Raw genomic sequence first — 22,882 nt, forward strand, 5'->3', positions numbered from 1 at the left:
CCAAGTACAGCTTATCATGTTGTGACCACAGCCAAGAGAGGGTAAACTACATAAAATCTGAAATTTCACACTGGGAGTGGGAATATCATACAGTACTCCACTCGCCCCTTGTTTGTGTCGGGTTTGATTTGGTGACATTATAGATCACTCGATGATCTCATGAGATGTCTGATGGCCTGACTGGCTGCTCTTTGGTATTACATTCTCCTTCTCAATGTCATAGGATGCCCTTTAACCCCTCACGACTGTTTCATGTCTTCCTAGGTTATGTAACCACCTCACTAACAGCTCCATGGCTGTTGTTTTAGCTGTTGGGCTTCCTTAAGGCCACAAAGGCAGCTCTAGGTATATGTACATCTCTCTGTGACCATAAGGACTATTGTATGACCGAAGCCACTTTATCACCCCACCAGATGCACTATGACCTCAGGGTTCTCTATGATGGCATATACCACTTAATGACGTCACTGGCTGTTCTACTATCTCGCAGTCTGTTCTATATCTTCAGAAGATGTTCTAGGACCTCAAAGGCCACTTGATTATAATGATTGTTAGTCTATGACCTCACAGACCTGTGACCTCACAGAACATTCAAAGACAGTGCAGGTTAGTCTATGACCTCACAGGTCATTCTGTGACCTCAAAGGCCACTCAGTGCGAGCACAGGTTAATCTATGACCTCAAGACTCCTCTGTGACTTCACAGTCTGCTCTTAGCCTGATGATCCAATAATTCCACACAACTGTACATACTGGCCAGTGCCATAAATGGATTATGTCAAATCAACAAAGGAGAACAAGTATTCCTCTTACCAACTCGTCCAATGCAATCAGCTGTAGCATTGCTCTGCCTATTTGTTTATTTCTCATCATCTCGGTATCCAGTTCCCTCAGCACTCTGGCTATAAGATCACAAAAGAAAGTAAACTTACTGTCTCTGCAGATCACTTGCCCATCACATGTAGCCGAATGTAAGTTTTTAATGCAATAACCCGCACTCTTTTGTGTCCGATTGCAAAACTTTCTACTTCTCACAACTGCAGGCCTCATGCGCCACCCAGTGAAGATTCTAGTACATCAAATTGTTCAGTAAGGTCAGGAAAATGCAGTAAAATTAAGGAACCTGATGGCTCTCTGTAAACTGTGGGAGTGTTAGCATCATGGCTGACCATGGTCAGATGGTGCTGCACTGAATGCACTGAGGTTTAAGGGAAGCTAAAATATACTACTGGGTTGTATGTTAAAACATATGATGTCTGGAATATTGGCCTTTACATCAAAATCCAGAATAAAGGTCAGTTGGTAGTCAGTATTTATAAGTTAACAACGTCTTCGCTTTTTTCAGTGCAGTGAAAAAAACTGCTTTATCACATGTAATTAACTAAATTCACTTAAGCCCAGAACATAGAGGTGGTTCCTCTCCTTTTTTGTGCTGCATGACAGGCATAATATGGTACTTGCTGTAACACCACTATTTGGAAATAGCATTGTGTAAACGAGGATGACAAAAAGCCTTAGGAACCTCCTAGTTCAACTTAGTGTTGGACAGCGATTCTTCTCACGTTTTGTACACATAGAGGGGAATACTGGGGTGGAATTGTGGTTGTGTACGTTTTTGACACTCTTCATGGTTCAGACTAAGCTCCCCGTCCCCTCCAGTTTGCAGCAGGGAGTTTCTGCTTGAAAAAGATAGCAAACAAAATCTAGGCAAGGGTGCCTGCCTGTCTCCTCGGAGTTGGTGAAGGGATGCTCACTGTCTGTCTCTGTAATGCAGCGGTCGAAGTAAATTAAAAACAAGAAGCGCTATGGAGAGAGCAGCAGGCAAGGGGAATGGGAGGGGGAAAGAAATAGTACCTCAATCACATTGGGAGCAGCAGACAGGCACGGATTAACTAGAATCAATCTGTGCTTCGTCCATGCTCCAGCGAATTGACGGGAAATGAAGTTTGGCCAGCACTGGCCAATTTAGGAGGCTACAAAGAACACTAAAGTGAACAAATGGCAAGCAATGGGCGGGCTCCAAGCCCCTTTTGTATACAATAGTGTCTTGCAAGTGGGAAGCATGCACTAGCAATGCTCTTAGAGGCTCGACCGTCTTTTTTTGCTGAGTGCAATGGCATTCCAATAGGAATTATTTGCTGCTTACAGGACAATTTTGCATTGATTCGATCCCTCAGTCTCCTCTGCCTTATCATGAAACCAGTGTTCTAACCATTAAAGCTCCCCCGTATCAGGTTGGGACCGGGCATTTCCCTGGTGGGCTGGATCCCTTGAAAGCCGTCTTTGAAAGCCAGAACCCCTCTTGGCGCTTCTATTACTTTCCCCAGCTCCCGGAGATTAACTGCAGCAGGCACAGGGGTGCTTCTAGAGGGAGGGAGACGGAGAAGAGAGAGAGAAGAGAGGGAGGCAGTAGAGTGGTGGACGGAAGTAGAAAGACACAACAAGGCGAGCAAGCGAGAGGAATGGTTTGAGCATTTTTTTCCAGGGCTACTCTTTGAACACTGTCCTTGCGGGTTTGGGAGACGCAGCCAGGCTTGGTGAACTATAAAATGAATCCAAGAAGAAATGTCAACATGCCAAAGGTAGCGTGGAGGATGCAGACGGATCCGCCCGGGGCTGGTATTCAGTGGTTTTCGGTTCTGGCCAGCACTCACTGCGTATTGCTGAGTATATGTGGAAAAAGAAAACATTCTTCTGGTTCATTGTGTCACAGTTATAATTTCCCAGCATTTCTTTCTGTAACTTGTGGCTCTTTTTGAACTGGAGTTTTTTAAATCATTTTTCATGGGCGGCAATACAGGGGCTGTGAGGAATCGTCATTGCTGTCAGAAAGGTAAACACCGCTTCGCTTTGCACCGAGAACAGTTTCTAAAATTCGACTTTATTGAAAGCAAAATGAACCTGTGCTATGGTCCGCAACTTTTAATAGAAGTGCCCTGGGTTTCCGCGAGCAGAAACAGATGTTCAGTGTTCTGTCAGCCAGTGCTTGCTTACTCCAAGTGTTGCTGGTTGGTACACGCCCCTCTGGCCCACCGTTCGTGGAAACCTGGGTCTGTTATCGTGGGATCTACAAGGTGCCATGATGAAATGCAAAGATATCAGAAGAATTGTGGAGACATTTGTATACGTTGATGTTCTCAGCATTATTCGATAACGAGAAATCTCATTGCACCACCAAATAAATGTCTGTGAGTTTAGCACATATTTGTTTTTGGCTTTATAAGCACTGACACGTCACCTTCGTCAATTGAGAGCACCACATCAAACAAAATATCAAATAAAATGCATTACGGTCCTAATTAGAGTGGCTCGTAATAATCTCCGTACTTTCAACTCCCTGGAATTACCATTACCTGCATCCGGTATTACCCCCGTCCCGGTAATTCCAGAATGGAACTAATAACGGAGATCATATGCTTTGGGGGTAAAACGTGCAAGAGTTAAATGTACTATTCCTGCTTGCTTTTTCTAGGTATTTCTCCGGAAACTTCTTTCCCTTGCAGCAGATGGAAGATGTACTTATACATACGTAATTTATCATTCTGATGGGGCTAGTAACTTGGGTTAGCTACTTTTCTAGTATCGTTTTTTTCTAGTTAAAAACATGTAAAAGTTCATGTTTCAGGACTGGCTAAAACTAAGCAGGTTATGTGGGTACCTGGCTTCGCAAGGCATGTCTTCTGTTCTTTCTTGTGCCGACCAGACTGCGTGCTTCCATCGCCAGAACTTGCAGGGCTCAGCTTTCTCCTGGCATATTCTTCCTCGCTGATGGTGTGAAAACCGATGGGACTGTTACCAGCATCAGAAGGCGTCTTGACAGGGGACACCGACTGGCTACTGGGACAGCCCGTGTCATCTGAAATTGCAAAAAGCAGACTTGGTTGAAATGCTGATCATTCCTTTGAGAGGGTAAAGGTATATTTCTAATCAACCACAGCCCTTTGCATAATTAACAAATACAACTACATAAAATCTGGACAAGTGGTTCACTGTTCCATGTAGATTGTTCATATTAAGCAACAGTGCTGAAAGAAAAACAATACTTGAAACAAGGCGACGATGAAAACTAAATAAGTATGGTAGATACAGGATTCTGAGTAGACTGAGATCCCAAAATGAGATGCATCATAGTTAAGATGATGATGATAAACCTTTATTGCATAATTAATAAAACGCGTTGCAATCAGCAGTTTACATAAATGGTAAAATTGGTAGTCCGGAAACAACCAACGGTATTTCAAGCTCCCATAGTGTAAAACAACGGACACTAGCCAAGGGGTAGGAGTCCACTTAAATGGATGGCCGTTTCATCAGGGGTGATGATTACCTAAAAACTGCTTCTCGCATTCCGTGCGGACCGCAATGTTCTGTATCTAGGCTGAGAGAGAGAGGACAGTGAAGGAGGTTGTTTAATCATGAGATGAATGTCTCCCTCAGTTTCCAGAGTTTAACGCATGCTTTAAAAGGAGTTCTGCTTTTAATATAAATTTTGCTACACATGCCATGTGCTGAGGTGTCAATCCTTTGAGACAAAATAAGATGGCTTGTCTGCATGATCGAATGTTATTTGCGTTAAACATGTTTTTGAGGAACAGTTTGCGCCAGGGTGACAGTGCAGGGCATATGCATAGAAGGTGTAGAAAGACTTCCTGATGATATGAACATAGCCTGCATCTCCTGTTTTGTGAGGGATTGCTCCATTTTTGGACCGTGCCTAGTGAGGGGAGAACACCCAACCTGGCGTTTAGCACCTTTATTTTTAGGAATTTGTTTAGAGTTTCTCTCAGGTATGGGTGTGCTGTTAGTGTCTTGTACGTGTTTATAGTCATCCATGAGTGGGACTGTGACCTGAACTTGTCTTTGTCCTTGATCCACGATAGTTTGATTTGTTTATTTATTAGCTTCTTAAGTGTTTTATGTGGTATGGACTTTTGCCACAGCTCTTCTGCCTGAAGTTGCTTGATTGCTAAGGCAATTTTGTCAGACTGTGAATTTGAGTCCCCAGACGAGTTCAGGCCTGATTACTCCCGGATTAGTGCTTTTAATGTGTTTGGGGGCGATTGTCTTAATAGAGAGGCATATTTGAGGATAGCTCAGTTCTGTATCAGGGCTTGGTCTTGTAGCCCGGATTCCAGTCTGATTTGTGCTGGTGAGGAGCTATGTGGTAGGCTGAAGAGAAGTTGGAACACTTTACTCTGAGTGATGTTCAAGAAAGCATTAAACTTGCCAGGATAATATTCTAAGCCATATGTCAGGGACGGCAGGAACTTTTCTCTGATCACCATGAGGGGCGGCCTCCAGTTTGGGCTTGGCAATTTTGTTGAGAGTTTTTGAAGTGCTGCAAGTTGGGATGGCACTCTGGTTTTTAGGGTGTTTAAATGCAGACGGCGAGGCCACCTTTCTTGCAACCAGACTCCCAAGTATTTGTGGCTCTTGGTTCTGTCCACAAGTTGGTTTCCACAGAGCCACTGCTTTTTCCTGGTTATGCACTTGCCAAAGATAACTACCTTGGTTTTCTCCAAGTTTAACATCAACTTGTTGGATTTGCAGTACTGATCCTGGGGCTTTAGCAATTTTTGCAGCCCGATAGATTCAAGAGGACAATGTCATTTGCATAAAGAAGTGTGGTTAGAAGTTGGTAGCTTAATTTGGGGGGATGGGAACTGGCAGAGGTTAGCTGTGCACACAGGTCTGCAATATATAGATTGAATAACATCAGGACCAGGACGCAGCCTCGCTTTACTCCTCTTCCTATTAGAATTTTTGCAGACTCTTCCATTGCAGCCAACTTTTACCCTGGCCCAGTTGTCAGAATATAAGAGCTGAATTCCTTTTAGCAAGTTTTGTGGTATATTGAGTTCCACTAATTTTTTCCACAATTTGTGCCATTCCACAAAGGAAGGCTTTAGAAAGGTCCACAAGGCAGGTGTACAAGGCCATTTTCTTTTTTGTATAGTTTTCGACCAGCAATGCTAGTGCTACCAGGTTGTTAGTGGTGCATGATGAGAGACGGAAACCTGTTTGGTTCAGTGGGATTAGGTTCTGTTTGGTAGCCCAATCTTTTATCTCAACTAGTAGGCACTCTGCGAATATTTGTGCATCAGTGTCGAGGAAGGCAATCAAGCGATAGCTGTCGGGGTTCCGGTTGGACTTTTTACCTTACGCAGGGTCATCCCCAGTCTTTTTGCCTCCTTCCTCCTGGTTTTTCTGACCTCTCGCTGTTGGCTCTAGGACCCTGAGCACTTTATCACTGCTGACCAGTGCTGAAGTGCAGGTGCTCTCCCATCTAAAGTTGGTATGATTGTCTTATACCTAATTGGCATATTTAATTTACCTATAAGTCCCTTGTACAGTGGTATCTCTATACACAGGGCCTGTAAATTAAATACTACTAGTGGGCCTGCAGCGCTGCTTGCTCCACCCACTGAAGTAGACTTTCAAACCTGTCTCAGGCCTGCTAGCGCAGGGCATGTGTGTGCAGTTTTCTGCCACAGGGACCTGGCATCTAAACTTACTTGCCAGGCCCAGAACTCCCCTTTTACTACATGTAGGTCACCCCTAAGGTACGCCCTAGCTAGCCCTATGGGCAGGGTGCCATGTATGTAGAAAGGCAGGACATGTGCCATATTGCATGGCCTGTCCTGGTAGTAACAAACAGCCTAACTTGGTGTCTCACTGCTGTGAGTGCTGCCTTCTCATAGGATTGCATTAGAAATGCCCTGCCTTATGTGTAAAGGGTATTGTCTGATTTATGAGGGGCAGCATAGGCGTGTTTGGTATGGTTGTGATGGTGATAATAAATACTGCTTACTGGTGTGGGTGTATTTTTTATTACTATCACAGAAATGCCACTTCTAGAAAGTGCGCATTTATCTGTGCTTATGACTCTGGTGTTTTGAAGCTTGACTCCAATCCACGTCTGGGCAGAGTGACAGTTGGGGCTTTGTGCATACTTTTCAGACAGCCTGTACACAGGGAGGGTGGAAGTGTCACGGAAGTGCATCTGCATACTGAATAGTCTTCCTGGGCTGAGAGAAGGGAGAGACGGGCACACCTACATTTGTAAAGGCTGTGCCCTGGCCTCACACAATAGGGTCGTTAACCCCCCACTGATGTTTGGAGCCTGTGCTGAAAGGAGAGAGGGGGCACTCCCAGAACCAGTTGTAACTGGCTGGAACCTTCTCTCCCTACCATTGTAAAACACTGTAAGAACTGACTATAACTAATGGGAAATTTCCCCCACAATTTGAACATTCTTGGAACTTGAAACTGGACACAGAACGCTGATGAATGGACTCACCAGGAAACCACCATGGACTGCTGCTGCTGTGCTGACCTGTGACCTGCCTGGTCACTAGGAGGAACTGCAACCATCCGCACCCCTTGTGCTGGCCTGTAACTGGGCCCACCAGCCCTGTGCTTCTTCTTGTTTTGTTGTTCCCAGGGGCAGGGTGCTATGGCCCCTGACCCCTGCCACGATCTCTACAACTTGCCTGCAGTGCTTGGAAAAAGCACTCTCTCTAAAAAGTGCTGCAAGAGATCACCACCGCAGCCCGGGCTGCAGATTTGCCTGAGCGCTTGGGGAAAAGCGTTTATTCCTGCCCAAATCAAGGCCGCAACCCGGGCTGAAAAACAAGCCTTCGCGCTTCCTGTAGCGCTCCCCTGCTGCAAGGGTTCACCGCTGCGGCCGGGCTTTTGAAGTATTCCATAGCGCGAGGTTCGCACTCATCTCAGTGCCCCCAGGGCACGAAGAAAACCTCCTTTCTGTCCTCGGGAGCAAGCGTGCTCCTGTTGGTGCCCCCGGGGCGAGGAACCCCGGGGCACCGTAGGCCCTGCCTTGGGCCAGGACGTCGTCAGAGGGAGGGGAGGACGCCTCTCCCTCATCTGTAGAAGTGCCTGAGGACTTCCTGTTGTCAGGCGGCCAGGCAGCAGCCTCACCGGAGGCTCGCCCGGACCGCCGGCTCCCTGGTTGGCCCCCTCGTGGGCCAATGGCAGTTTTGTAGGGGTCTCCCTCCGTGGAAGGGCCGACAAGGCCCAGGGAGACTCCAGGAGTTCACGGGTCCCCAGAGGGGCCCGTTCTCAAATCGGAGGGGGTGCGTGGCGCCCCTCTCCTTACTCCCAGATTTTCCCTGATTCGGGGCCCCCCCTCAGGAGGGCCGGTGGAGGCCTAGGGAGGCCCCAAGTAATACCAGTCCCCGGAGGAGCCCGTCAATAGTAAAGAGGAGGTGCGTGCCGCCCTCTTCTCCACAAAAGGATGTCAGAGGCCCCCATTTTGCACATAGGAGCGCCCGGGGCCCCACTGTTCATCCTCTAGGCACTGGAGGTGCCTTCATCAAGCCAGGTACTGTTAAAGGAACAATATATAGAACATAAGTTCTTAAAAGAGACTTCTCCTGATTTATATATTGCCTACCTGTTTTTAATGGTGTGTCATATACATCTGCAAATGTTCATTTTATGGGCATGACTTGCTAATATGTTTCCCTAACTTGCCATATGTTTTCTAATGTTCCTACTATGGGCGTTTTAAGATATTCTTATGACAAGTGTTCTAATGTGATAACGTGTTTCCTGACTACTGCTTATGTTGCAGAATACTAAGTAACCTGTGTGTTATGTGTGACTACTGCTAATTTGCAGAGTAACTAATGTGTAACGTTCTGACAACTACTAAGGTAGCAGGATAGTACTGATATGTGATTTTTGGTCTGATAATTGCATTGTGTACAATACAGTATATTTTCATATAATCTGGTGTTGTGTTTCCTTTGTGTTGGGGATATTGCGTCACATGTGTTGTGTGTGTTGTGCAGACGCTTTACACATTGCCTCCAGGTTAAGCCTGACTGCTCGTGCCAAGCTACCAAGGGGGTGAGCAGGGGTTATCTTGGACGTGTAACTCCCTTGCCCTGACTAGAGTGGGTAAGTTCTGCCTGGCTGAGGTGCATACCCTAGCCAACCAGAAACCCCATTTCTAACAGTTCCCATATGGTCTTTTCTTGTAAATTGAATGTAGAATTGCCACTCTTCAGGAGTCAGGGATTTTATTTTCTGTGATTCAAGAGCTGAACAGATTACATTATTTGGTTGGACCAAAATTCTAAAACGTGTTTTAAGACCCCAGTCGGGAGGCCATTTGGGCCAGGGGCCCCATTGGTTCTGCAGTGCCTAGGGTGTTATTTGATCTGTTGTGCTTCGAATGTTAAGTGATTTGGGTCATGGTTTAAGCATGTGTTGCGTTCCTCCGCTTCTTGACAATCATATTGTTCGGAGATGTACTCGATCCATTTTGCTTCAGGCACAGTGTTGCTTAACGTCCCTACCGTCCCACGTTCCAGTTGGTTGATGATGGACCAAAGGCGGCAGCTTTTCTTTTGTTTACATGCCTCCATGACTTTGATCCATTCCTGGTCTCGGTGTGCCTGCTTTGCTTCCCAGACTGCCTTCTTGTATTTCTTTCTTAAAGCTTAGAAGGAACTGTGTTGTCTGGTGTATATGTGTTGTTTCTTTAGAACTCTGGCAGCTTTGTTGAGCTGTTGACTTTGTTGCTTTAGAGGTTGTGTGAACCATTGGTTTTTGTGCTGTGGGGGTCCAAGGCTGTGCAATTGTAAGGGAGGTAGCTGGCCCCTTAGTAAGGTTAGCATTGCTTCCCATCTGATGATAATATCAAGCTGGGTCCCTGGGTTGAAGGATAAGCTCGATCGGTCTCCAGGAAAACCAGACCCACGTATAAAAGTGATCTATATATATATATATATATATCTATGCAAAAAACAAAGGAGAACTCTGGGAAGTTCCCAATTTTAGGTGGAGAGCTGCTCTAGTAAGGAGCACCCTGCAACACCAGCGACACTCTAAATTTGCTCACCTCAAATGTCTGCTTATCTAGCAAAGTTTTTAAGCATAGGATTAGCACAGTGCTATCCTCGCCGAGCTAGATAGTGACAAAGTCTTTGTCTATCTATATATATCAGTTGTCTTTCAGTTGCAGCTTGCATCTTCAAAGCAATGCACACACTTCAAGTGACGTGTTTCAAGCTTTTAGGCAGCAATAAAAAAGTCAAGTAAGTCTTGTGATTATGGTTCTGCTACAAAAGGATCAGACTTTTGTCTAGTGGCAGTGTTGGTGCCATAAAGAAGTGCAGAAGGTTTATATGCCTACTGCAAAGAGCAATCTGTATTTTATGTAAATAGCTGAGTACATTAGTAAAGTCAGCCATTACCTGTGCTTTAATACAAATGAAATGTATGTGCCTGGGACATCTTGTTTGGGGTCAAGGGCAACAAGTTTTTATGTTTACTTTGTCGTTGGGACAAGTAGGCCCAACCCCCTGCAGCACAAACCCTTTGGCTGCCTGTTTACAGAGAGTTGAACTCTCTGCAGTTGAGGTAATGTGTTTCCAAAAGATAATGCTGTTCGAACTTGTATTTATGGTTCATTATTTGAAAGCCTTCATTATTAGGGTGCGTGCTGTAAATAAATGTTTTAAGGTCACACTTCACTACTGACGTTGGTTCCAGTACAAAAAAAAAAAAAACGTGTACACACATGTTTGAAAAGTTTAGGCTACGAGGCTAAGTATAATGCTCCCAGAATGCTCTCTGATTATATGCAAATGAAGTGTAATTTAGTAAAATGTGTTGATGCATGCTAGTATTTCCCAAAAATATTTCTAATGGAAAATCAGTGTAACCATTTTCAACACGATTATGGGAAGCATAAAAATAAACAAACACTGACAAAGCCAACTAATCTGACATATTTTTATAAGTCTTTTAGTTTCATCAATGCGTGTCTTGTTTTGACATGGCTTTTGTAACACTTTATTGTTGTGGGAGCTACCAGGCCCTCAACATTGTAACAAACATTGGCAAAACCCCCCCAAAAAGTTTTTGAACTCTTAAAGCACACGTTGCCACCAGCGGCATAACAAAGGCCCCGCAGCCGCCCTCCAGGGGGCCCCGTCAGCACAGCACCTGCCCTGAGTGAGTCTGGAGAGGGGGCTCCTCCATGTTCTTTGCAAAGGGGCACCCTCCAGTTTCGTTACGTCACTGATTGCCACTGTAGTTCCTGACACTGAACAAAACTACTTTGTGTGGCAATATGCTCCTTGTGGAAGAGCAGAATGCGATCACTCACAGTAAAGCCAGCCGAAAGAGAGAGAAATAGAAGTTTAATAAAAACAAAATGTCTTTGTTAACACCAGACCAAATTAGGGACCAAGACCCACATGTAGGTAGCTTTTTGCATGTCGCAAACAGCGACTTTCGCTGTTTGCGACGTGCAAAAAGAACACTGCGATGCACAAACCCAGTTTTGCGATTCAGTAACCTGGTTACCGAATCACAAAACGGGTTTGCGACTCGCAATTAGTAAGGGGTGTTCCCTTCCTAATTGCAACTCGCAGTGCAATGTAGGATTGTTTTGTGACCGCGAACGCGGGCGCAAACCAATCGCAGTTTGCACCCATTTCAAATGGGTGCTAACACTTTCGCAAAAGGGAAGGGATCCCCATGGGACCCCTTTCCCATTGTGAATGTCACTGTAAACATTTTTTCAGAGCAAGCAGTGGTCCTGTGGACCACTGCCTGCTCTGAAAAAATGAAACGAAAACGTTTCATTTTTCGTTCTTGTTATGCATCTCGTTTTCCTTTAAGGAAAACGGGCTGCATTACAAAAAAAACTGCTTTATTGAAAAGCAGTCACAGACATGGTGGTCTGCTGTCTCCAGCAGGCCACCATTCGTGAGGGGGTCGCAAATTGCGACCCACCTCATGATTATTCATGATGTGGGCATTTGCGAAGCCCTTGCGAATCACAGATGGTGTCCAGGACACCATCCTACATTCGGATTTGCGACTCGCAATTTGCAGGTCACAAATCTGAACCTACCTACTTATGGCCCCAAATTCTTAAAGAAAGTCACAAAAGTGCACCCATGGTATATGTCGTACCCCTATAAAATATTTGTGAACTGTATTTTAGCGTGGGTAAATACGATGTGTAGATTTGCTCATGTGAAAATCTATTGAGCATTTGCAAGTTCATTTTCCCTCCAGCCACTTTCTTCCCAACCCTGGAAGAAGTTCTAATTCTGCCATTGTCAGGAGTAAATGTCCAACCTTTCTTATTATGGGAAAATATTAGAGAGAAGCTGGTAAAAATCTTTAAAACATGCAGGTTAGTAGGTTTGCAGACTCAAAGGCATTCCAGCCCTGGAACTATTACTTACTGCTTCCTCCAGCCCCAGTATGCAGATCTGCAGAAAGGTGGCAAAATAAGGAAATTGCTACAGTAGGGATTGAAACTCCAAGTATTCAAGCCCTACTATGGTAATAGCCCTGGCATAATCAGAGAGGCTATTAATTGCTGCCATAATTTGTCGCCACACTACATGGTACCAAAGGGACAAGTAGATCTTTTTACAGGACAAGTAGATTTGAGAAGCAACCTGTCCCGTGGACAAGTAGATATTTTAATAAATTCCACACCCCTGTGAAGGGCACTTTTGCTGGGTGGTAGTGAGGGAATCCGAGGAGGAGGACATGGGAGCACCAATAATGATTGTTGGACTGGGCGCTAGAGGTGCTAAAGACTGTGACGACTGGTATGTGACAAGGTGTTTTTTGAGTGTCTTGAAAGAACGTGCTGATTGAGGGAAGAAGCGCAGGTAAGGTGACCTCTACTGTTGCACGTATCACACACACACCAACAATTTTGTGACTGTCTACGTGGGCTAGTGTTTTAGAGCAACAGTTTAGCCAGTAGCAGAGATGGCATCTCGTTGGATGACTGCTGCTCACGACCTCACACAGGTTATAGAGGACAGCTCTGATATAGGATCAGAGACTGAGACAGCTGATACTGAGACAGCATCTGAGGGATAGGACAATGGCGCAGACTCTGGGCGGGATTTTTCAGTCGGAGGAGTCCCATTCGATAACTCCTCTTCCAGTAATTATGAGGGAGGTGATGAGGACAGTCCTGCTTTCCCTTCGCAAGCACAGTCTGTGCAACGGGACAATAGCAGGTTAGGCCAACCCAGAGAGAAGGTGAATGCGGCAGCAAGCACAGAGACAGAGTGCTCTCATGGGAGCTCCCCAATTTAGTTCAGCCCCAAATTCCACAGTCCAAAACGTATTGTGGAGACATCAAAATGATATATCACAAAACAAACTGGTTTTGTGCTGGTCTTGGGCTCGGCGGCCATATAGGGAAACATACTAAACCCAGACATTTCTGGAAACATCCAGGGGAGTCCACAGAGGTGTGACTTGTGTGGAGTCCCCAAAGTTTTCTTACCCAGAATACCCTGCAAAGTTGCAATGTTGAAGAAAAACTGTATTTTTTCTTGCATTTCTGTCACACAAACTACAGTAATATGCTAGGATCCACAAAATTCCTATCACCCAGTAATTCTGCACCTGCCCTGATAAAAACACTACCCCGCTTGAGTGCCTGCACCTAGTGCCTGCATCAGGAATGGATCACCCCAGGGTCAACAGTTGCCTCATGTAAGGACCCACATTGACCGTTGAGTGATCTATTCCTGTCACGGGCACTAGGCCTACCCACACAAGTGAGGTACCATTTCTATCGGGAGCCTTGGGGGAATGCTGGTTGGAAGGAAATTCGTGGCTCCTCTCAGATTCCAGAACTTACTATCACCGAAATGTGAGGAAAAAGTGTTTTTGTGCCAAATATTGAGGTTTGCAGAGGATTTTGGGTAACAGAACCTGGTGAGAGCCCCACACGTCACCCCATCTTGGATTCTCCTAGGCGTCTAGTTTAAAAAAATGCACAGGCTTGGTAGGTTTCCATAGGTGCAGGCTGAGCTAACAGCTAGGCACTTTACAAAAAACAGGTCTGTTTTCTTTGGGATAATGTGATGTGTCCATGTTGTGTTTTGGGGCATTTCCTGTCGAGGGCGCTAGGCCTAACCACACAAGTGAGGTACCATTTTTATCAAGAGACTTGGGGAAACGCTGGGTGGAAGTACATTTGTGGCTGCTCTCAGATTCCAGAACTCTCTGTCACCGAAATGTGAGGAAAAAGTGTTTTTTTGGCCAAATTTAGAGGTTTGCAAAGGATTCTGGGTAACAGAACCTGGTGAGAGCCCCAAAAGTCACCCCATCTTGGATTCCCCTAGGTGTCTAGTTTTCATAAATGTGCAGGTTTGGTAGGTTTCCCCAAGCTACAGACCAAAATCCACAGCTAGGCACTTTGCAAAAAACAGGTCTGTTTTATTTGGGAAAATGTGATGTGTCCAAGTTGTGTTTTGGGACATTTCCTATTGCGGGTGCTAGACCTACCCACACAAGCGAGGTACCTTTTTTATCAGGAGACTTGGGGGAACGCTGGGTGGAAGGAAATTTGTGGCTCCTCTCAGATTCCAGAACTTTCTGTCACAGAAATGTGAGAAAAAAAGTGTTTTTTTGGCCAAATTTTGCAGTTTGCAAAGGATTCTAGGTAACAGAACCTGGTGAGAGCCCCAGAAGTCACCCCATCTTGGAATCCCCTGGGTGTCTAGTTTTCAAAAATGTGCAGGTTTGGTAGATTTCCCTAGGTGCCGTCTGAGCCAGAGACCAAAATCTACAGCTAGGCACTTTGCAAAAAACACGTCAGATTTCAATGTAAAAATGTGATGTGTTCATGTTGCGTTTCCTGTGGCGAGCATTAGACTTACCCACGCAAGTGAGGTATCATTTTTATCGGGAGACTTGTGGAAACACAGAATAGCAGAACAAGTGTTATTGCCCTTTGTCTTTCGCTAAATTTTTTCCTTCCAAATGTAAGACCGTGTGTAAAAAATATGTCTATTTGAGACATGCCCTGTAATTCACGTGCTAGTATGGGCACCCCAGAATTCAGAGATGTGCAAATAACCACTGACTCTCAACACCTTATTTTCTGCCCATTTGGGAAAGACAAAGGTTTTCTTGACACCTATTTTTCACTCTTTATATTTCAGTAAATGAATTGCTGTATACCCAGTATAGAATGAAAACCCATTGCAAGGTGCAGCTCATTTATTGGCTCTGGGTACCTAGGGATCTTGATGAACCTACAAGCCCTTTATATGCCTGCAACCAGAAGAGTCCAGCAGATGTAATGGTATATTGTTTTAAAAAAGCTGACATTGCAGGAAAATGTTACAGAGTAAAAGGTGGAGAAAATTGCTTTTTTTTCAGCTCAATTTAAATATTGTTTTATTTCAGCTGTTATTTTCTGTAGGAAAACCTTGTAGGATCTACACAAACGACCTCTTTCTAAATTAAGAATTTTGTGTACTTTTCAGAAATGTTTAGCTTTCTGGCATCCAGCATTGGTTTCACACCCATTCCTGTCACTAACTGGAAGGAGGCTGAAAGCACAAAAAATAGTAAAAATGGGGTATGTCCCAGTAAAATGACCAAATTGTGTTGAAAAATGTGGTTTTCTGATTCAAGTCTGCCTGTTTCTGAAAGCTGGGAAGAAGGTGATTTTAGCACCATAAACCCTCTGTTGATGCCATTTTCAGGGAAAAAAACACAAGCCTTCTTCGGCAGCCCTTTTTTCCAATTTGTTTGAAAAAAACTAAATTTTCGCTGTATTTTGGCTAATTTATTGGTCTCCTCCAGGGGAACCCACAAACTCTGGGTACCTTTAGAATCCCTAGGATGTTGGAAAAAAGGACGCAAACTTAGTGTGGATAGCTTATGTGGAAAAAAGGTTATGAAGGCCTATGCGCGAACTACCCCAAATAGCCAAAAAAGGGCTCAGCCATTGGTGGGGGCAGTGGAAGGACCAGCAGCTAAGAGGTTAAGGCTAGTAAGTGCCAAACAGGGCAAGTTTCTGTGGTTTACCTGAGACACTAGGTGGGGAGTGGCCAGGTGGCACCCCTGCAACAAAAGATTGACACCATTCGGGCTTGGGAGCATCCCAAGACCCAGACAGAGGTGAGAGCCGTTACAGGTCTCTCAGGATTCTGCATGAGGTTTGTCAAGGGGTATGGCGTTGTTGTTACCCCCTTTACTGAGTTGAACTTTAAGAAACAACCCAAAAAGTTGATGTGGACTGGGGTTTGCCAGATGGCAATTGATGCCCTGACGACAGCCATGTGCATGGCACCCATGCTAAAGGCACCCGACTTCTCCAAGGAATTTGTTGTAGAGGCTGATGTCTCAGAGCATGGTGTGGGAGTCGTGGTCTCACAGCTAAATGAAGAGGGCCTAGATCAGCCTGTAGCCTTCATTAGTAGGAGGTTACTTCCCAGGGAACAGAGCTGGAGAGCAATATAGAAAGGAAAGCTTTTGCTGTGGTCTGGGCATTGAAGTAACTAAGACCCTGCTTGTCTGGGACTCACTTCTGGGTTCACACAGATCACAGGCCCCTCAGATGGTTAATACAGATGAGGGGGTGAGAATTCCAAACTGTTGAGATGTTCCATCTTCCTACAGAGAATGGACTTTATGGTGGAATACCGCCCTTGAGCAGAACACACAAACGCTGATGGTCTTTCCAGGATCTTCTGCGTTAGTGTTGAGAACTCCCAAGAGGTTGGTTAGCTCTCCCCACTGTCAGCTGGGGGGACCTGTGTTAGCCTTGTCAGCTCTTGGCATTGTTTTCCCTGTCTTTTGGCTTCTGACCTCATGTTTTTGATCCTGTGCTGATTTTTATTTTTGCTGGTTTCAGAACACTGCTGATCAGTGTCAGAGTGCAAGTGCTCCCTGTATAAATTGTATTGGTGATTGGTTTATCCATGACTGGCATATCTGATTTACTAGTATGTCCATAGTGTAGGGCACCAGGTGTGCCCACAGCCTGTAAACCAAATGCTTCTAGTGGGAGCCCCATGGGCACGTTGCAGTGTATTTAAAAGGTCGGACGTGTACTGGTGTGTTTTACATGTCCTGATAGTCAAATGCTACTAATTTTGTTTTTCACTATTGCAAGACATATCTCTCCCATAGGGTAACATGGGATTCCCTTGAAATATCTGGCAAGTTTAATTTCCCACTGTGGGTGGATAGAGATGTGGAGTTTGGGGTCTCTGAACTCACAATTTAAAAATACATCTTTGGGTAAAGTTGGTTTTTGAATTGCAAGTTTGAAAATACCACTTTTAAAAAGTGTGCATTTTCTTGATTAACCATTTTGTGCCTCTGCCTGTCTGCTGTATTCATGTCTGGGTCAGGATGACAGTTGGGCTTTTTGTGTGTTCACTCTAAACAATCACACAAAGGGGGCTAAAGGGTGCCCTGCATATCCTGATGGCCCATCACCAGGCTGACGGGTATTCCTGAGTTAGAGTAGTGGGAGGAGCTGACACTTGCACCTGAATAGGGCATTGCCTGTCTTCACACAAAGCAGTCTCCATCCCACTGGAGTGTGTTTGGGGATAGGGCAGGGAAAGGCAAGGTTTTGTGCACTGCACAGACTTCTCATTGAGGTTTGCCTACTTCATAGACAAAAATGTGTATAAGTACTAGACCACTGACACCACAGTTAGAACACTTCTGGACTGAGGACAGTCTGCCAGGAAGAAGAGCTGGATGCTGTAGGAGAACTGCCACTCTGCCTGTTGGTTTGTTGTGCAGGGCTGATGCTTGCTGCTCCTGTCCTGAGAGTGAAAGGACTGGACTTTGCTTCCTCCATCCTGCTTTCCAAGGTTCTCCAAGTACTTGATCTGAGCTTGCCTCCTGTTAAGAGTCTCCAGGCCATCAAAGACTTCCTCTGGCAGCACCTGGGCTCTCTTGCTGAGAGTCCTGACTTGCCAAGTGCTGCCAAATCCAGTCCCATGGCACTTGGAAGTGAGTGCTGGTGATCTTAAGGAGAAAATCCATTATCGACTCCCAGTGCCACTATAAACAGATGCATCGGTGGAAAGATCCGATGCAGCATCTGCACAGCCGCTGCAGAACTGATGCACTGCTTGCACTGCCGCTGCAGAACTGACACAATGTCTGCTTCTCCACTGTAGACTAACACAGTGCTTCTGGATTTTTGACGCATTGCCCCTGGGTGCCAATTTCTTTATTGACATCGCACCACAGTAAGGAACTGAGGCTGCATGTCCTGCATGTCCGGGAACTGACACATCACCTCCCCTGACAATAAGGAACCAACGCATCACTTCCTTGCGACCATAGGGAACCGACACATCACCTCCCCTGGCAGTAAGGAATCGATGCATCGCTTGCTTTTCTGGCACTTCACCTCCCCTGTGCCTGTTATTGTCTTTGATATTTAACACACCTAAGGTACTTTGCCATAAAACAAATGCATCAATTGATTTATTTGGACCACACTTGCTTAATCTTTTGAAAGTGATATCTTGACTTATGTGTGTTGGATGTTTGTTGTTCTACTCTTGTTTTATTCAGATAAATATTGGCTATATTTCTAAACTGGTGTGAAGTCCTTTTATACTGTTTTCACTGTGTTACTGTGTGTGCGTGCACAAATACTTTACACATTCCCTTTGAGATAAGCTGTGCTGCTCGTGCCTAGCTACTAAGGGGGGTGAGCAGGGGTTATCTCAGCTGTGTGACTTCCTTACCCTGACTAGAGTGGCTTGGAAAGGGTGCAAGCCACTTACAACTAGAGACCCCATTTCTGACAGCGTGATATGCAGGTCTCATATTGCCAGCCACTGTTGGCGCAAATAGTAGGCCCCGCTGGGGCTGGAGTTTTGCATTGATTGAACATCACAGGTGGTCAATTCTCAGTATGAAAAGGTCACTTATTGGTCACAAGGAGCCCAAAACCAATACAATCAAATACAATCAAAAGGAGCCCATACTGATGCTCACCAAGGGTCTAGGACCTGGGGTGCACCTCTTGGGGATCTGGTCTCACTCCAGCAGAGACTGTAAGCAGGACTCAGGCAGGTCAAGATAGGTGCAGTTGTTACTGGTCAGCTAGGCAGTTGCAGGGAGGCCTCTGGAAGCTTGTTGTGTCCCTGTAGCTTACACAGGAGGCCTTCCAACTGACCCTTGGAATCACTTCTGGAAAACCAGGACTCCAGGCAAGCAAGTCCAATCTTCCTTCTTCAGAAAACAGGGCAGTTCTTCTTCTGAATGTTCCACAGGTCCAGGAGTGTTCTGATGAAAGGTTCTGAAGATTGCACATTTATGTGAGGAGGAATTTCCTGGCCTACCTCCAAAACTGATTTGGGACTGTTCTTCCTCTTTCCCTGGGTTTGGCTCCAAACTGTCTGGGTTAACAAAGGCAAGGGAAGGCATGGTGTCAGGTTCTTTTTTGAGTGCAACAGCTAGGGCTCTTTGAAATGTAATCAGGGCAGGAACAACGGTTCCTTGTGTGTAACCTTAAAACATAAAGATGTATATCGGATTACAATCAGACCTCTAATTTCTGTCTGATGGACATCACATAACTATTTATTATGCACATATAATCACCAATAGTGTGGGAACAGCCAAACGAGAAAAGACAGTCAATTTTGACTTCATACAACTCAGGCATAAGAGTGTGACAATATAAATCAAATAATTGTAGTCACTATCCAAAAGTACCATTGCTCATAAATACAATATTATATAATTGAGTCAGGGTACTATAGTCGACGATGTTTCGATCCTAAAGAGAATGGAAGGATCATCATCAGGACAAACCAAATATGCCTGAGAAAAAAATGCCAATATATGTTTTAGCCAGCATAAGCTAAACATTAACAGTCCAATAATCTGAATAATAAAAGAGGTCCTGAGGGAAGATACCACTGTCTACTATGGGCGCAGTTGGGAATCTAAAATATTACAAAGAGTAAGCTGCCAAAAAATCTTTACTTGTAAAAGGCCCAATTGGGCCATACCCATGAGGGTGTTCCAAAAATGAAAATAATATAGAGGACGTGCTTCAAAAGATGTGCAGACCAACTGCTGACAAGCCAGTGGCTGTATGGTGTATCAATAACAATTTTGAAGACTCGTTACAAGGAGCATGCAGGCCAACTGCTGGTTGGGCATTGGGCAACTTCTAATCTTGGGTACTGGTATCGAGAGTGGAGGCACTCTGCCATTAGCGTGCGGTTTGAATGCTGGTCAGCGAAATTAGTGCTAGACATCAGAATATGTGCAAGTTGCTATGGGACTGAGCAGTACACTCACAAATACCATCTTGGGTCCAGTCAGGTATAGTTAGTCAACCTTAAGCTCAAGCCTGGGTAGCTGTGACTGTGAGCATTAAGGCTTAGCAAAAGAACATTGTGTAAAGCAATTAACAACACCAAACAACGGAAAAAGAAAGTCACATAAAACAAAAGAAACAAGACACCAGGTTAGAAAAATACATTATGGCACTCATTACGACTTCAGCGGTCTTTTTAAAAGACCGCCAAAGCTGCAGGTGCCAACATACCGCCAATACTGGCGGTATGTTTGGTGCCTTGTTATGACCTTTCCACTGGGCCAGAAGACGGAAACAGCGTTTCCGCCCGCTGGCCCAGTGGAAAAGTCACCATAACATCTAAGCCGGCTCGTAATCAAGCCGGCGGCAATGTTGAGGTGTGTCGGGTGCAGCAGCACCTGTCGTGCATTCCACTGCCCGTAATTCAGGCAGTGGAATGCGTGATGGGGCTGTGCATGGGGGCCCATGCAGTGCCCATGCCGAGTGCATAGGCACTGCATGGGCCCCCAGAGGCCCGAGTCTCCCATACCGCCAGCCTTTCCATGGCAGTGTTTACCGCCATGGACAGGCTGGAGGATGGGGACTCATAATCCCCAGGGCAACTGCCCTGGTGGATTACAACTGCCGGGACTGCCAGGCTGCAGGCTGGTGGCAGCCTGGCGGTATCGGCGGTATTACTGTCGCAGGTCCGCCACGGTCATAATGTGGTGGTAAGTACCACCAGCCTGTTGGCAGTACTACTGCCACATTATCGCCCCCTGCCGGGGTCATTATGACCCCCTATATTTTTATGAATTTTCAGAGACCTTAAGCATCAACCACTGGAGGATTTCAGGAATACAGATTTTAAAAGCAATAAATAACTTTTATATCAACCACAAACAAGCATTAACCAATAAAAGTTTGGAAGCTTTTGAAAAGTTTGAAAAAACAAGTTCAGCAGCAACAGCCCGAGTTGGGTGACCAAGTCTGGCAGGACAGTGGTCAAAGATACTTTGGGAAGTTATCTGTCCACCAGAGTGTTTATAAAGTAAGATCCAAACTTTACAGGATGACTGCCATATACATCAATGAAGTGGTCCTAATGCTAAGGGATGCAGGCAAAAAGAAGCTCAAAGGATGCTCCGGTTGTGGTGCAGCCAATAGGGATGCTTTTGTGGGTGCTTCTTGGTCCTCAGAGGAAGTGTGGTGAACTTGGCCACAGAGGTCGGGTCCCTCAAACTTCTCTATGTTACAGTAGCAGGCCAGCCGATGCTGGGCTAATGCTCAGTCTGCATCGCAGATGGGATATAAACTGTTGGTGAGAGCTAGTGTCCCTTAGGTACAATTAATATTGTCTTGGATAGCACCCCTGGGTCCAGCAGACACAGGTGCATGTTTTGGCTACCTTAGATTTGTTCTCTTGGGTGCATGGCAAATGGTTGCAACAAAACTTCTGTGGTGGCTGCCAACTTGTTGGTTTGAGCTCTTTCAGCTCTTGTGTCGCTGAAGCAGGTTACAGGAGTTCAGCCCACTGATCTTTGGAGTCACTGCTGTTGTTGGATGACAGGAATCAACCTTCCCTGAGTTAGGAGCTGTATGCACAGACCAAACTTTGCTGGCCCAAAGTGCAGCAGGTGCAGTCCTTCCCAGTGTGAAGCTACTCTTTGTTCATGTGCATCCAAGGGCAGCTTGGCAGAGCTTCTTTGGTCCTCTCTCGGATTCCTGCATGATCTGAGGGACAGGGTGCCATGTTTATCCCAGTAAAGTGCCCTGAGGGGACCACGCAATCACTAACCAATGGGCTGTTGGGTACCCTCCTACCTAGTGACAAAGTTCCTGTGATGTGTAGCATTTGGCTATTCCAAAATGCTACAATCTTGCCCCTTTCAAGATGACATGACCCTCCCTCGGTGGTCGAGAATTCGGTAGCCCACACTAGAGGTGTCGCTACCTGCGTGATACATGCCCATGGTAAAACCGTTTTAGGGGTGAGTTTCCCCCTCTGGCCCTACCTCCATGCTGTCTACAGGAAGAAAAGGCATCCTACTCAGGGTTGTTGGGCCACGCAGCCCATCGAAGATGGCTTCCCCTTTGAAACTCACCTCTGGGCTAACCTCCCTAGTGGCCATTCTGGCAGAGGAGGTGACACCTCACTGCTGCGGCAATGCCTTTGCTCCTGAGCCTGGGAGTCATTCACGTCTCCTCAGAAAGCTACTGGATGAGCAGAAAACAGAGAGGCAACTTTTAAAAAACTGCCTACCTTTAATAGTGACATTAAGTTTGACGTGGCCATCAGTTCGTATTTAATGCCACGGTTAATTTGATACCTTATATGATCCAGTTAGGCAGTCCCATTCAAAAGTTAGCCGAGTTGCCATGCCACCTGGTTACCCTATGTTAGCCAATGAGGTTACTAACTTTATCCACAGCAAAACAACAGCTGGGAAGTGTTGCTGTTGAGACATATCAAAAAACATATGTATTACTTAACAAAATAAAGCTCCCTGCCATAGGACTTTATAGGCCTTCCTTAGGAGAGACTAATATATACTGTTAACGGATAGGATAGCTTCGCCATTGGTTTGAATGGCAAAGTCAAGCTGGCAGAAATAACACAGTCCTTCCAGTCTGCAGTGACAGGCTGTGAGCCATTTTGTACATTCTTGCATGAACGGTAGCGTTGTAATTTAGGAGGGGTCAGAGCAGGTGCATTTTTAGCATAGTGTTTATTTAGAGTTCACATGAACACAGAAAACACAGAGCTCCCTCG

At 45.5% G+C, this 22,882-nt stretch overlaps 1 protein-coding gene across 2 annotated transcripts in view; it reads right to left on the minus strand.

Annotated features, from left to right (window-relative positions):
- Positions 1 to 22,882, minus strand: part of SYBU (syntabulin) — a 200,525-nt gene that overhangs the window by 122,712 nt on the left and 54,931 nt on the right. For both annotated transcript variants that reach the window (XM_069220634.1, XM_069220635.1), the window contains exon 3: positions 3,658 to 3,855. In XM_069220634.1, coding sequence (XP_069076735.1) covers positions 3,658 to 3,855 — 198 coding nt within the window. The remainder of the gene's footprint in view (positions 1 to 3,657; positions 3,856 to 22,882) is intronic.

This window comes from Pleurodeles waltl, chromosome 2_2, assembly GCF_031143425.1.
Source record: "Pleurodeles waltl isolate 20211129_DDA chromosome 2_2, aPleWal1.hap1.20221129, whole genome shotgun sequence".
Taxonomy (NCBI): Eukaryota; Metazoa; Chordata; class Amphibia; order Caudata; family Salamandridae; genus Pleurodeles; species Pleurodeles waltl.